This window comes from Danio rerio, chromosome 21 (assembly GCF_052040795.2).
Source record: "Danio rerio strain M-AB ecotype USA chromosome 21, GRCz13ab, whole genome shotgun sequence".
NCBI classification, from domain to species: Eukaryota; Metazoa; Chordata; class Actinopteri; order Cypriniformes; family Danionidae; genus Danio; species Danio rerio.
The window spans coordinates 43,595,001-43,612,500 of record NC_141041.1 but is presented as its reverse complement, the minus strand read 5'-3'; the positions used below and the strand labels follow the sequence as shown (position 1 = coordinate 43,612,500).

Here is a 17,500-nt window from a genome sequence, read left to right as displayed (position 1 = left end):
TAGACAACCTAATATTACGAATACTCTGCGTTTGACTTTGTTTATATAATTTTAAATAGCCTACATCGAAATTTATTTTAGTGTAGCATTCGACCAAAAACGATGACAAGTTGCTTTAAAAAAGTCATATTTCTAATTATTGAAAAGACATTAAAATATTGTCGATCACCGCTATAGTGAATTGCCGGTGATCGGTTATATTCGGCTGGAGGAAATCTGCAAATGTCTGTCGGATCCGCTAATGTTTGTTTGTTTGGGGAAATAACCCCTCACTTTTGAGTGTGCTCGAGGATGTTGATTTAAGACTATAACTTTGGACAATGAATAACTAGATATCTTTTCCCTCTATTCATACGACAATGTGTATCTTTCTGTTGATGATTTATAGAAATAAATTAATAACAACTACACGTGGTTTCGTTTTGACTTAACGTCAATTTATAATTCTTGGGAAATTTCGACATTCACTTACTATATATTAGTGGTTTTGTCAGTTAATTTGATAAAAATGTTACATGTAAACCTGCAACGTTCATAAAAACTAATTTAAAACAGCTAGTTACTAAGTGGACTGTCATTTATTTGATCATTGATCATTTATTTATATATTAATTAAATCTACTTATCTATGCTAATTAATTATTTATTCATTTAAATCTAATTTCTATTCATCTGTTAGTTTTAATTCAGTTATTTGAGCCAATTTTTTGGCATTTAACGTATTTATTTCAATTATATTTAATCATCTTATCGTATAACATTATGTTAGAATTACTGATGTTCGTTTTATGTTTGCTTCAGATGTTATCATTTTAGTTGTATTGTTATTTACTTAAGTTGCTGATTTAATGCTATTATATAGTTATTTTACAATTAGCCTGTAGGCTACTTTAATTCGATTTTTATTTGTTTGTTCTGTAAAAATTTAGTTGCCTTAAAATCTTTCATTTGAATTAAATTATAAGTCCTTTGAACTTAAATTACATTAAACTGGTTTAAAACAGCTTGCACAATTAAAACAACCCGTTAGAAGTTAAAAATAAGATCAACTTTGTTTAATAATTTTTATTTAACATAAAAACGTGTTGTCATGATTTATTGATAATTATTTTTTTCAGCAATGCTGTTTATTGCGTATTTTAATAATGATTTTGGTTAGTTAAAATTTCTAATCATAAATTAAAATAATTAAACAACTCTGAAATTGGATTTAGGCAACACTGAAATTGAATTTACTCAATTATTAGGGTAAGTGGTTGCAAAAAGTTTATATGGGCTGAATATAAACAAACAAATTAAGTTGAACATTACCGAATTTAATATGTTTGTTTAAATTCGTTTTAAACAAGCATCTTATAATATTTAGCAGGTTAAATCCAATTAATACTTTTTTGTGAATTATTTTGCCCCCTTGACTCGTTTGAAAACCCCTCCACAAAAATAGTGCTTCTTCATATTGCTATTGAAATTAAAATAACATTTAACATCCAAGCTGCGTTATTTGAATAATTTGCATATTATATTTGATCGAGAACCCGTGAAGACTCCAGAGTAGGTAACTCACGACAGCATGCGATCGACCTCCGCGCGCTGCTCCGCGGCCTCCTCGGTGTTTAGCGACTGCAGCTCCCGCAGGATCGGCGGCGTGTCGAAATCATCCCCGTCCTCCGAGCCTTCATCACCGGACAGTTTTCCGCCTTTCCCTTGAGCGCCGGTCAGCGTCAGAAATACCGGTTTCGAGTCCCCGCAGTCGCTGCCGCCGTTGGCACTGGACGGTGACAGGGGCTTCTCGATTTTAATTCCGAATTCTGCGGGACACGGGCATAAATCCTCCAGTGCCTGGACCAGGACATCCTTCGTGACCCCCGAGTCCAGCAAGGCGCTCAGGAGCTCCTGCTGAAGCGATGTCAACTTGGACACCATGTCAGTAAACATCAATCCGGCTGGAAATCCTCGCGGCCCCCGGTAAATAATCTGTAGAGGGGTGAAGAAGGATTTTATTTTGCACGAGACAAAAGTGCGTCGCGCTTGACTTTTGCAGTTTGTCCTGAGCTCGAGCGCACCTGCTGAAGGAAGTAGATCCACGCTCCTGTTGGGCGGAGCTGTGTGTGCACCCATTGGCTGTGGATGAGCGTCATGCAAATGATGTTCACACATTTATGAATATGCTAATAATAATGGGGAATTCATACTGTTAGTTCAAGCAGGGGTTTGAAATAATAATAATAATAATAATAATAATAATATTCATTCATTCATTTTCCTCCGGCTTAGTCGCTTTAATCATCAGGGGTTGCCACAGTGAAATGAACCTCCAACTTATCCGGCATATGCTTTAGACAGCAAATGCCCTTCCAGCTGCAACCCAGTACTGGGAAACACCCAGACACTCTCACATTCACACTCATACACTAAACCCACACCAACACAGGGAGAACATGCACACAGAAATGCCAACTGACCCAGCCGAACATCAGGACTCAAACCAGCGACCTTCTTGCTGTGAGGCAACAGTGCTAACCACTGAGCCACCCTGTTAATAGTAATAATAACAATAATAATAATAATAATAATAATAATAAACTTCATTTTATTTAAAGGAAGCATCACAAAGTGCTTTAAAAATACAGAAGTAAAACACATTCTGCATTTCAAAAATCAGAGGAAATCTTCAGTGTTGGTGTGTTTTGCTACATTTGGGCCACTTTTATAGTTTACTTTAGAGGTGAGATAATTGCATATATTCATTTAGTGTCATTCATTTAGATGGTTTTGAGTGTGTATGATCATAATTAGGCTAAATAGCTTTAAAATTAAATTTAAATAATTGAAATAATATAATAAAATAATTTTTATTTCTTGGAAAGAATGTTCCTAAAACTTCTTTTCATATTAGATTGGCAAAAAGTACTCACACTTTTTATTTAGTTAAGCCCAAAACTGAAGTTACTAATGGTCACAGAAAAAAGAAATCAAATGCAAATAAAAATGTAAATATATTACAAAAAATAAAACAAACAAATGAAATAATCACAAAAGAAACTAAACATTTTATTAATCACATTAAAATAAACATAAGGCAATAAAAGAGATGAATACTGCTTTATAAATATGTAACAAAAACAAAATCAGCAGTAATAATAATAATAATAATAAATGTTAAGTCACAGTATTTAAGTAAACTCATTACACTCATAACATACATGTAAAATTTCACTTTAGAATCTAAAGGCACGAGACAATGAAACAACAGTGTATTGAGTGTTCATATTCTTATAGTGCTTGCTGGGAATAGATTATTCACATCCAAAAAAAGGTTTGTTTTGACGTGTGTGTGTGTGTGTGTGTGTGTGTGTGTGTGTGTGTGTGTGTGTGTTTTATATATTTATTATGTGTATGTGATACACACACATACAGTGCTCAGCATAATTAAGTACACCTCATTTTGAAAATGAATATTTTTATCCATTTCTATGTGAATACAGGGAATGTATTTTGCTGCATTTAAGCAAAACAGATTTATTAAACAGATATATTTAATAAAAAATATTTTAGCCATCAAACATGTTTAGATATTAAAAATAATAATAATATATAATAATAAAAATATATATTATATATATATATATATATATAAATAATAATAATAATAATAATTGCAAAAAAAATTCAATCTACAAAATTTCAACAAAAGTTTTCCACTTTTTTGCTTCTCTTGATTTTTCCTCTTTTTAAATTTTCTATTTAATATTTTTCTATATACCATTTGCATGTATTGGTTTTTGGATCATTATCATAAGTAATAATTGATTAGATTAGCTCCAGATATGGCTTCACTGATCTAATGTATACGCACAAATATAATATTGTATAGCTTCCTATTAAAAAATAAATTCAAAAGACAGATTTGTGAGGGGTGTACTAATTTATGTTGAGAACCGTACATAAAACCAAAACTATACAAACAATTTTATGAATATATGTATAGATATTTAAATGTATTCACATTTTATCTCTATGATAAAAAAAATATTCTCAAGTATGCATGCATGTATGTATACAAAGTAAAAAATACACAGCACACACACTTCAAAACATTTTTTTATGTGATTAATCACAATCAGTCTTTGGCCTTTACTAGTTTATAAATATATTTATACAGTGTAGTGCTTTGATACAAGTTTACTTTTTATGTACAGTTAAATATATATAATGTGAATGTGTTTAAAAAAAAACATGTAATGCCAAAAATACTACATTATAAATTAATAATAGCAGTAATCATGTCATTCTACTTCTCAAAAGTTGTTTTTTTATCATTTTGTTTTACTTAAAGCAAATATTTATTACAAATGACTAATACTAAATAAAAATATTATCATTCAATTGATAGACTGGAATCCAACTCCCAAGAAACAATTAGGAAATGTCTGAAATCAAACAGCACAAAAGCCTAAACCTGCTGCTGGAACAGAATTTTAATGCGCTGCATTTCAACCTTTCTCACACATTTTGGGGACCAGTCGCTTTTCAATGATTAACATCAGTTAATGACAAACTTACAGAAATTACATATTTTTTTCCAGGATGTGAAACTACTTCTGTTGTGAAAGCTGCAGTGGAGTGTGACTGTATCGGATGAATAATTGGTTCGTTATTTTTTTCCCCTCTCTCTTCTGACCAGGAGCTTTTGGTGTTGTTCCTTGACTCTTATCAAAGGCTCTGCTGTCTCGCTATCAAACCCTCTTCTCTTTCCAGCCCTGCTGTTTCTGACAGACATACAGAGCTCATTTGCCTGTATTCATCTCACCAGACCATGAGCTGATAGACATCCATTCATTAGTATTCGATTGAGGAGTTTGCAGATATATAAGATGCCAATGTAGCTAGAACAATGCATTCAATTAAACACTCCACACAGATTTCAGACATGATGAGTAAACTGGAGAATAAGTGACCAGAAGGATGAGTTCGGGTCAGTAAGCTGGACCTTGACTTGGACTCAAGAGGACACATAAACACAAGCATGCGCACACACAGACACATACACACATGTTCGGTTTTCATGCTTTATACGTACTTCCCATTGACATAAGGATTTTTATTATGTCCCCACTCTGGTGTTTTTCTTCCCAAAGTTAGATGGATAAACTCTTTCCAGCATTTATGTTTGTGGGAGAATGTTGCTTTATTCCACATCACAATGAGTGTGTTGAAACAATGTGAATATACAGATAGATCATTGACTTTAAAGGGAACCTATTATGCAAAAACAAAAACACTTTAAAAGGGGTTTAAACACAGCTGTGTGGCATCAGTCTGTGAATATAAAAAGATTTTTAAATTTATTAATTATTAATTCTATTTTTCATAATCAAACTTCATAAACAGTGAAGAAATACTTTGACGTTCTCCCTTTGCATGTTTAATAAGAGGGGGAAAGCCACGCCCACTAGTGACAATTTCTCCCTCATTAGCATATGAGTGAGAAGCAGCTGTAGAGTTCTGAATCTGCCACATAGCTCCACCCTCTTTTAAAAAGAGCACAATTTAATTTGAATTTAAAGCGACAGTCTCCAAAATGGCAAATTTTTTGATCAAAGCCTAAAAGGGGTAGTTTCAAAGAGTTATAAAACATTGTTTGTGGGGATTTTTGATCCATAACTTCACATACACACATCAAAGACTTAATTTACAGCTTGTAAAAGGGGCATAATAGGACCCCTTTAAATGACAATTTAAGCTTTAACAATATAAATAAAAATAAATAATAAATAAAGAGAATGCTTTCTATAAATCACAGGCTCTTACAAGTGTCATGTAAGGTGTTGTTTTTAAATGAAGCAAGCAACTGTGAGAATGTTTCTATGGCAACAACAAATGACTACGCATTTACTAGTGCAGGCGAGGCAGTGCACTAGGTAGTGCTGTCGCCTCACAGCAAGAAGGTTGCTGGGTCGCTGGTTTGAACCTCGGCTTAGATGGTGTTTCTGTGTGGAGTTTGCATGTTCTCCCTGCCTTTGCGTGGGTTTCCTTCGGGTGCTCCGGTTTCCCCAACCTGGGCTCATTGTGGAAACGTAGCCCCGCGGACGTTTCTGCGGGCCGCGATTTACGCCCCGGGAGGTACGTATTCGAGCGGTTTTTGTTTTCGCGGATCCGCGAGAGGCCGTTGTGCGGCATATTCCCCTCTCGGGAGCACGCGCCGTTCGCGCCCGCGCCGTTCTCGCGCGAAAAGCCGCCGTCCTCTTCCTCCTCCTCCTTCCCTAAACCCGAGCGAAGGTTCACAAAAGCCGTCCAGAAAAAAAAAAGCAAAAGCCCTCGTCTTCGATTGCGTTTTCGGATCCCGCCGCATTCTCACCCTTATTTTTCGGATTCCGTTTTTCGTCTTACCTGATTTCCGGAACCGCTGTTCCCCGGACTCGATCCCTGTCGTCATCCCCGCGGCCGGCTCCTCCTCCGGGGCCTCCGCTCTGCCGACGCAATGCTGTGAGCTAAGGGGACAAACTGGTTGCATCGGGAAAGCCCTCCACTCGGAGGCGAGCCGTCGGCCAGCAAACGAGAAGAGGGGCGGTGTGGCGCCGCTCCGCCCCTAAAAAAACTAAACGCGGCCTTACGTACCTCCGGTCTCCAGAAACGTCCTTGGGGCTACGTTTCCAGAATGAGCTTGGGTTGGGTTTCCCCCACAGTCCAAAGACATGTGGTACAGGTGAATTGTGTAGGCTAAGTTGTTCTTAGTGTATGACTGTGTGTGTGAATGTGTGTGTGGATGTTTCCCAGAGATGGCTTATGGCTGGAAGGGCTTCCGCTGTGTAAAAACTTGCTGGATAAGTTGGCGGTTCATTCCGCTGCGGCGACCCCGAATTAATAAAGGGACTAAGCCGACAAGAAAATGAATGAATGAATGATCTAGTGCACTTTCCTAAACCCAACTTTCACAGGAAACGTTCTGCAGGTTTACATTCTAAAAACAACCCAGGCTCATTCTAAAAACGTACCGCTATACATTTCTCGAGAGCACCAAATACTCTCCAGGAGGCCGCTGTGTACACTTTTCCACATCTCAAATTTCTTTGCGAGTGACATTTGCGCCTGCTGCTCTCACGTAAATCCACCAGAGGTCGGTGTCAACTGACTAACCAACAGAATGACTGACTGACTGACTGACCAATCGACTGACTCACCCTCCTCTTTCCCAACCAATAGTGTTTTCAAAAGCACCAGCGCCCTCCCACGTCCCTAAACCAAACCGACAGTTTTAAAAGGCAATCCAGAAAAAGAAAAGCCCTCGCCTGATTTTTACCACGTTTTCAGATTTGACCATATTCTCAACCTGCTATTTACTGGTTTATTTTATTTTTTGGATTCAGTTTTTGTTTTACTCTTATTCTAGAGCTGTTCTTCACCTGACTTGAACCCTGTCGTCACAATCAACTCCTCTCTGCATCTCAAGTCCACCAACGTAAATGGCAAGCTAACTGGACAAACTGATAACAGTGGGAAAGCCGTCCATACGGAGGTAAGCGGTCAGCTGGTAAGCGCAAAAAGCAACGGTGTCATACCCCCCCGTAGTGCTACTTCTGGCTATAATGTACTTCTGGCTATATAATTGCGATATCCAGAAATGTATATTGGGCTACGTTTTCAGAATGAGCATATATGTTGTCTAAAAATGTTAAATTTTCCCGTTTTTCACATGGACCAGACCAAAATAAAATGTCCCCACAAGGTCAAAAATTACTGGAATTACTAAACTTGATACTCGATACACTATTAAGACATTCATACAGCCCATAACCGACACACACACAAACTCCCTCTCACTTCTACACACACACACACACTCACACACACACACATTGAAGAATATTGTTACTTTTAAAAAGTTACTAAATGTTCCAACCAGAGTTCATCCAAATCTGAACATTCTGTCATCATTTGCTTAACCTGATTGACTTTCTTTCTTCGGTTGAACAAAAATAAGATCTTTTGAAGAATGCTGAAAACCTGTAACCATTCCACACAACAATTCACAACTTAATTTTTGATTGAACATAAAACAGTTAAGTTGAACCAAAAAAATCAAGAATTGTGTTGATTCAGCTCATTTTTAACATAGATCTAACAAAAAGCAAAAAAAAAAAAAATGAAAGAGAGTGTGTGTGTGTGTGTGTGTGTGTGAAAGACAAAAATAATTTTTATAATGAATAAATGGTCATAAATTGTTATTATTTGAGATATATGGATGGTGTCTGAATACTGTTTGGTTTGACTTTACACGTTCACAAAGCTAGAAGTATAGTGTATAGTGCAAGGGCCCAAACATTTTTGTATGAAGGGTCAAAAACCAAATATCACTGAGAGCAGTGGGCCGAAAATATATATACTACACCATAGTACATTAAAGTTGCCAATATACAGTTGAAGTCAAAATTATTAAACCATCTGAATCATTAGCCTCTCTGTTTATTTTTTTCCCCCAATTTCTAATCATAATAACACATTTCTAAACATAATAATTTTAATAACTCATCTCTAACAACTGATTCATTATATCTTGGCCATTATGACAGTAAAAATATTTTGCTTGATATTTTTCAAGACACTTCTATACAACTTTAAGTGACATTTAAAGGTTTAACCAGGTTAATTAGGTAGGCACGTTAGGGTAATTAGACAAGTTATTGTATAACGATGGTTTGTTCTGTCGAAAGAAATATATTGCTTAAAGAGGCTAATAATTTCGACCTTAAAATGGCTTTTAAAAAATTGAAAAATGCTTTTATTCTTGCCAAAATAAAACAAATAATACTTTCTCTACAAGAAAAAAATATTATCAGACATACTGTCAAAATTTCTTTGCTCTGTTAAACATAATTTGGGAAATATTTAAAAAAGGAAAAAATCCAAAGGGGATGATTTCATTGTAACTATTGCAATAAAACACAAACAATCACGTTTAAAACACAGTAAAGTTACGCCGAATACACTAGTCAAGCAGAATTTGCCTTTGCCTTGATTTGCTCACCAAAATCCTCTATCCGTCGGGTGACAGCTTGCACATTTTAAACTAAATCTGACTAATTTACATCATTTAAATTGAAATGTTTAATTTTAGTTAGCTTTTATGTAGCTTACAACAAAACAAACAAACAAAAGGTTGCATTATATTTCAAACGACAATCTCTAAACCATCCCCATCATTCTCTGTCTCTTCTTAGATGGAATGGCGGGCCAAATCAAAGGTTACCATGGGCCAACTTTGGCCCACGAGCCTTAGATTGGGCATCTCTGTTATAGTGTGTTGTATTAGTATCTTACTCCATATTTCTCTCAACACAATGAGAGCTGTAAGTCAGTAAATGGGAACAAAGAAACAAAGTAACTGTAAATATAAATAAAAAATATAAATATACATATAAAAAATAACTCAGTAATGCATTATTTTACTAGTTACTTTAAAAAGTAATCTGATTACATAACTCACATTACTTAATGCACTATCCCAAAACACACAGACACAAACACACACACACACACAAACTGTAAAAATTCTGGGTTCCACAAAGTTCCTTCATGTCGTCCCAACACAAATCGATTAAGTCAACTTCATTAACTTCTCAAATATAAGTGGACTGAACATAAAAACATTCAAGTTGTCCTCAGAAAATCAAGAATTGTATTATTTCGGCTTTTTTTTATTATAAATAAGTAGAAAAATAGTTTCTTTATTGCACACACACACACACACACACACACACACACACACACACACACACACACACACACACACACACACACACACACACACACGCTCTCACACAGGAATGTAGAGTTTATTTCTGACAGGATTTGATCAGAGCTGGCATTGTGAGAGAAATGTGAGGTCTTGAGGCATTTATAGTGTGTGTTTGCAGAGACAGAACTGTGTCCACAGGTTTAACACCACATAAAGCCTTCGTTGATCACCCTGTTAGACATTAACCACAGTAAACTAACCCGCCTGAGCTTCCTTTTCACCATGATGAGCAATGATTATGATTGCTTTAAAACAGCCTCATTTTATTCAAGTCCAAAACATAAATTAATAAACATTTTTGTTTTTTTCTAAAAAGAAAAAGAAAAATAATATTAATAAATTATTTCTAAATAAGCATAATTTATAACAGATTTACGTGACTTAAATCTTATATAAATAGTTGGGGCAACGTGAATAAGTATTACTCATTTTATGATATGATTTGCAGAATGTTTTTCTTTACGACAAATTGTATATATTTTTAACTACTTTACAAGTAGATGGTAATTGCTCTTTTGGAATACTGTATATACATACATTAAACAGAAACAAATATTACCTTTGGCTTTCTTGTGTAAATATAACAACAACAACAGCAACAAAAAAAAAGGAAAGAAAATCAAGAGTGCAATGTAATAATATTCATTCATTCGTTTATTCATTCATTTTACTTCAGCTTAGTTCCTTATTTATCAGTGGTTGCCACAGCGGAACAAACCACCGACTATTCCGGCATGAGTTTTAAGCAGCGGATGCTCTTCCAGCTGCAACTCAGTACTGGGAAATACCAAAGCACACTCACAATCACTCAGACACTATGGCCAATTTAGTTTATTAAATTCACCTATAGCGCATGTCTTTAGACTGTGAGGGAAACCGGAGCACCCGGAGGAAACCCACGCTAACACGGAGAGAACATGCAAACTCCACACTGAAATTCCAACTGGCCCCGCTGGGACTCGAACCAGTGACCTTCTTGCTATTCACTGAGCCACCGCCCTGGCCTGTAATAATATTATCAACATTATTAACATTCTGTAAAACACAAAAGAAGATATCCTGAAGAATGTTGGAATCCTGTAACCATTGGCATCAATAGCATGTGTTTTAGGGTAAATGGTTATTGGTTTACAACCTTCTTCGAATGATCTTCTTTTGTGTCTGCTCATCTTTCCCTTGTTCCAAATCTGTTTGGAAAATATAACAAAATCTAAAATATGAAATATAAAACAATCCTGTTATATTTTTTCATAGTTAAATATTTCCCAAGTGATGTTTGACGGAGCAAGGAAATTTTCACAGTGTTTCCTATAATATTTTATCCTCTGGAGAAAGTCTGATTTGTTTTATTTTGGCTAGAATAAAAGCAGTTTTTATTTTTGCAAAAAAGATTTTAAGGTCAACATTAATAGCCCCCTTAGGAATTTATTTTTCGGACTGTCTACAGAACAAACCATCGCTATACAATAACTTGCCTAATTAATCTAAACTAGTTAAGCCTTTAAGCTGAATACTAATATCTTGCAGGCGAGGCAGTGGCGCAGTAGGTAGTGCTGTCGCCTCACAGCAAGAAGGTTGCTGGTTCGAACCTCGGTTCAGTTGGCGTTTCTGTGTGGAGTTTGCATGTTCTCCCTGCCTTCGCGTGGGTTTCCTCCTGGTGCTTTGGTTTCCCCCACAGTCCAATGACATTTGGTACAGGTGAATTGGGTAGGCTAAATTGTCTATAGTGTGTGTGTGGATGTTTCCCAGAGATGGGTTGTGGCTGGTAGGGCATCTGCTGCGTAAAAACTTGCTGGATAAATTGGCGGTTCATTCCATTGTGGCAACCCCGGATTAATAAAGGGACTAAGCCGACAAGAAAATGAATGAATGAATGAATAATATCTTGTAAAATATTATTTACTGTCATCATGGCAAAGATAATATAAATCAGTTATTAGAAATGAGTGATTTAAACTATTATTTTGGAAATGTGTTGAAATGTGCCCAGAAAAGCCTAATTGAAATATTCATGCAATAATTGTGTTAATTAAAACATAAATTACAAGTAAAGTAGTGATAAATAATAAGTTATAATAAATAATATAATCATTTAGACAGATGTGTAAATGCCTGATGTACAACCGCCGGAAAGCACAGAGCATTTGTCAAAATTAAAGTGACCAAAAGAAAACACGGTCATTTCCTTTAAGGAGGCAGAGGAGCAAATGAGATCAGTGGCAGAGGAAATGAGGAGTGTGAGTGAAGCTACTCTCCCAGAACACACACCGCAGGTACACACATACAACTAAACACACACTTATACACAGCCATTCAGAACAAACAATGCGTGTTATAAATGAGTATGCAAACAATCTACGTGAATGAATCAAGCAACGTGAATAAAATAATTATGGGAGTAAAATCATTCATTCCTTCCTTTATTTTCCATCGAATTAGTCCCTTTATTCATCAGGGGTATCCACAGTGGAATGAACCGCCAACTTATCCAGCATATGTTTTACACAGCGGTTGCCCTTCCAGATGCAACCCAGTAGTGGGAAACATCCGTACACACTCATTCACACACATACACTACAACTATTGAATTCAACTAAACCACATGTCTTTGGACTACAGGGGAAACCGGAGCACCCAGAGGAAACCCAAGCCAACATGGGGAGAAAGCTCCACACAGAAATGCCAACTGGCCCAGCCAGGACTCAAACCTTCTTGCTGTGCAACAATGCTAACCACTGAGCCACATTTTCACCATTATATTAATTTCACAGAAAAAAAGATTTTTGTTTTTCATATACATTTTTTTTCTTTTATTTTAGGTAGAAAAACCTAAAATAAAATATTCTTTTATTTAAAGGTAGAAAAGCCCTCACTTGGATAATACATGGATAATATATATATATATATATATATATATATATATATATATATATATATATATATATATATATATATATATATATATATAGATATATATATATATAGTTAAACAGCTGAGCAAGCATCTTTTAAAGATTGTAACGACACTTTAGCTCTGTAGTGTCTGCTTTTTGCTGGCTGTATGTGGGCAGAGTAAAGAGGCAGTAGAGGTTTTGAAATTACTTAAATATATCACGGCTATCAGCCAATCAGATTCGAGAACCAGACAGAACTGTTGTATAAATAAAAAAATTAAAAAAAAAAAAAAAAAAAAAATATATATATATATATATATATATATATATATATATATATATATATATATATATATATATATATATATATATATATATACAGTTGAAGTCAGAATTATTAGCCACCCTGAATAATAAGACCCATTGTTTATTTTTTTCCCCAATTTCTGTTTAACAGAGAGCAGATTTTTTTTCAACATATTTTTATCTTAAATTGGGCTTTAAAAAAATCATAACTGCTTTTATTCTAACCGAAATAAAACAAATAAAACTTTCTCCAGAAGAAAAAATATTATCAGACATGCTGTGAATAAATATATATATATATATATATATATATATATATATATATATATATATATATATATATATATATATATATATATATATATATATATATATATATATAATCTTTGTTGTTTTCCCCTCATTCCTTTAAAATTTCCCTTATATTTTACATGCACTCAACTGTTGACCAAGATACACTATAAAAAGTTCCACACAATTCTTTCTTGTTGACCCAACACAAATAGATTAAGTTACTGTAACTCAATTTCAGTTTTTAGAAATTTAAGTGGATTGAACATAAAACGATGAAGTTGTCCCCCAAAAATGTAAGAACTGTGTTGTTTCAACTCATTTTGAATAAGTAGTTAAACAAGCAGCGTCAAAAAGTCATTTTTTGAGTGTATTTTGAAAAATGTTGAAAAGCGGACATCCATATTTAGAACAAAATATAGTCCAATGAACTCAAACAGATTTGAAAGAAGAAAAGGATCACTGAAAAAAACTTGTCTGCAAAATTGTTCCAAACTATTTAAATGGGTTTAATTTAAACAAACAAATTAAATTTTATAATGTTCCACTTAATTTGTTTGTTTTAATCCAGACCAAATAAATAGTTTACAACCTCTTAACTTAAAAAAAAAATGTAAATCCAAGGAATTATCTTTGAATAACTTTTTTCAGTGATGAGTAAATTACAGCAGAATTTACTTTTTTGTGTAAACTATCCCTTCAAGGCGACTTTCTTTGTGAAGATTCCCAGACTCTGATAATGCAAGGATTTCTGTCAACAACAAATTTAGTCCAAATTAATTATTCAACACTAATTTAATGGCAATTCATTATATAATTATAATTCTTACATTTATAGACTTTTGACCTCCAAACTCAAAGTGTTTGCAAAAATCACTTGACATTTCATATAAACTGCACTTGGAGAACAATTATAACACATTTGAGTCATCAGCAATAACGCTGCAGTGCACTTTTACAACACAGTAAAGAATTCATGAGCTTTTTATGAATACAATGTTCAAAAGAAGACTTTGATGGCTTTACGCAGGGGTTCAAATTCTGAAGAAACTGGCATCATAAACGTAAAGAGGAGAATAAAAGCAGGCAGAGCATGTGATTGTGGCACAGAAACATTCAACAGAGATTCAGCGTCACTCTGCTTTTCTGTCTTTCACTTATTACTCACCAGGCATCGGGCTAAATGGTTACTCGGGTTAATTGGGTATTGCTTAACTAACAGCCTGCAAATCTTTCAACCAACACAAACATCACATTATCTAGCTGCCCACGCAATTTATGGATGTAAGCAGTTTGACGTAAAAGTGTAGTATTTTTAATGTATTTTTTAGCAGGTTTTATGGCAAGACTCTGCAGGTGAATATTGTAACAAAAAAGTACACTTCAAAAAAGTTTTCAAGAATTTGTGATTAATGTAAATTATGTTTTTGAATTGCATCGTAGGACCTTTAACTCGCCACCTTTAATGTTTTTGAAATTTATAATTTTTTTCCATATACCTTATTGGCCCACACGGAATCTGCACGCGCAGAATTTCGCAGATTTTCCGCAGATTTTCCGCAGAATTTCGCAGATTTTCCGCAAATTTCTGCAGATTTTCCGCAAATTTCTGCAGATTTTTAGCCTATCATAAGTTCTGTTTATTTACTTGAGTAAACGTGTGTAAATCTATATTTATTCAGTTTTTAAATTAGTTTCAGTAGTATTATTGACTATATAGTATGATATGGAAATGCTCATCTGATTTTGGCAAAATGCAGTTTGTACAGTTCTATTTTCTTTTCGTAGAGATTTTATATGAGGCTTTCTTTGTTTACCAAATGAAGTGAATCTAATGGGATTTGCATTTTAAACATTAAAAACAAGTTAAGAAGATATTATTTTTTATTTCACATATTAAGGTTTTAGTTATGATACTCCCAAAATAATTCCGCAGACATCCGCAGATTTTTTTTTTATATATATATAATTATTTTTTAGGGGTTTTCACCTTTATTGATAGGACAGTGGAGATGTAGACAGGAAAATGTGGGGAGCAGATATAGGGGAAGGATCAGCAAAGGACCTCGAGACGGGAATCGAACTCGGGTCGCTGCGAGCACCTCAGTGCTATGTGTCGATGCACTAACCACTAGGCTATTGGAGCAGACAGAACTCTGCAGATTTTTACTAAAATTCTCAGCAGAAATATCAAAAAAAGTCAGCAGATTCCATCTGGCCCAACTTATTACTCAGTAAACAAGACATAAATTCAAAGGAGTGGCCTAGCCAGAGCCCAGACCTGAATCTTATTGAACATCTCTGAAAATGTCTGTACACTCATGTTTCACACCCAACCTGATGGAGTTTTAGAGTTTTGAGAAAGAAAATTGATGTGCCAAAATAGAATCACTCTCAAAAAGCTGGTGCCAAAAATGCGTCAACAATGTATTGAGCAAAGGCTTATGTACATGTGATTTTTAATTCATTTGCAAACAAACTTCTTACAAATTGTCATTAAGCTGTATTTTTGAAAAAAAAAAAAATCGAGGAAAATAATGAATAAACCTGTAAAAAATATCTCTGTTAACAAGTTGCAGATTGGATATTTTGGATGTTTTCTTTCTATCCATTTGACTAAAATATTTATGGAAAGCTGACAGATACAAGAAAAATAATACTGTCATCAGTAACAATGTTTCAGTTCCACCTAATTATTTTACGCATCTTGTAATATGAAGTCAAGTCAAGTTGGCTTTTATTGTCATTTCAACAATATACAGTGCGATACACAAACAATGTTCCTCCAGGACCAATGTGCTACATTAAACAACATAAACTAACAACATAACACAGGACTGCACACTACTCAAAAAAATGTAGAAGAATGAAATATATTACGATAAACTAAAATAAATAAAAATAACAAGAGCGCAAAGTGCAGTTTGTGCAACATTTAGTGTAAATAAAAAGGACAGACAAGAAACTATTCACACTACTATTCACAACTAAACAGTAACGGTATCACATGATAATGGACACAGCAAAAAGCACATACATTTTTAAAACGCACATTTGAGTAAACTTTTTATCTGATAAGAAATGATGGTAACACTTTATAATAACTACACACCATGAATCCTTTATTACGCATTTAGTGAATTCATTATTTGTAAAGCAGCAACTGTACATTAATAAACGTAATAACTGCAGTTGATAATGCTCTATTCTTGACTTATGAACACATTTATAATGATTGTGTTTACATAATTTGTGACTGATTTATTATCATTACTAAATTAGGTATTGCGTTATTTACAAGCCATTTGTATTTTAGAGTGGTCGATGGCTTTTGAGATCATCCAGAATGAGTGAGTAAATGATTAAAAAACTAGTCAAATCAACATTTATATATCTTTGTATTCACACGTATAGCAATGGTTACTATGTTAATAAATGCTTCATTAACACAAAAAAAAAACATGCAGTTTTGTGACCTAATCTAAAGTGAGGGCTATTTCATTTCTTGTCGGCTTAGTCCCTTTATTAATCTGGGGTCGCCACAGCGGATTGAACCGCCTACTTATCCAGCAAGTTTTTACGCAGCGTCCACACACACCCATTCACACACACACTCATAAACTACGGACAATTTAGCCTACCCAATTCACCTGTACCATATGTCTTTGGACTTTGGGGGAAACCGGAGCACCTGGAGGAAACCCACGCGAATACAGGGAGAACATGCAAACTCCACACAGAAACGCCAACTGAGCCGAGGCTCGAACCAGCAAACCAGCGACCTTCTTGCTGTGAGGCGAACGCCACTGCGCCGCCTTGTGAGGGCTATTTGTTTCATAAATCCCTCAGATGACAATTAAAGGCTCGAAATAAAATTAAAAATACATCTTTGCAATCCTATTTTAAATCCTAAAAATACTGTAAAAATTGGATAAAACAACAACATAATAATTTTTCATTATATTAAGATACAACATTTTAAAGTTTTTTAGCGATGTTTAAGCTGTACATTAATTGTATTTTAGATAAGATCTTTTTTCATGTGATGCATTTTCAATTGTAAATCTTGATAAAAATAGAAATGAATAAATTCGTTTATTTTCTGTTTTACCGGTTTAGAATATCACTGAACCTTTAATTGTCAAGTATGAGGGATTTATAAAGCATGAATAGCCCTCACTTTAGATTGGGTCACAAAACTAAATGAAGTTGA

The 17,500-nt window shown here is 34.5% G+C and overlaps 1 protein-coding gene and 1 long non-coding RNA gene across 2 annotated transcripts in view; one reads left to right on the top strand and one right to left on the bottom strand.

The window, feature by feature from the left end:
* Window positions 1–1,966, bottom strand: part of hnf1bb (HNF1 homeobox Bb) — a 29,317-nt gene extending 27,351 nt beyond the window's left edge. Inside the window, 1 exon segment of the mRNA NM_194372.3 lies at window positions 1,565–1,966. Within this exon segment, the coding sequence (NP_919353.1) occupies window positions 1,565–1,935 (371 nt within the window). The 5' untranslated portion in view covers window positions 1,936–1,966.
* Window positions 1–17,500, top strand: part of LOC147838945 (uncharacterized) — a 1,276,407-nt gene that overhangs the window by 558,560 nt on the left and 700,347 nt on the right. The gene's annotated exons all lie outside the window — the stretch shown is intronic.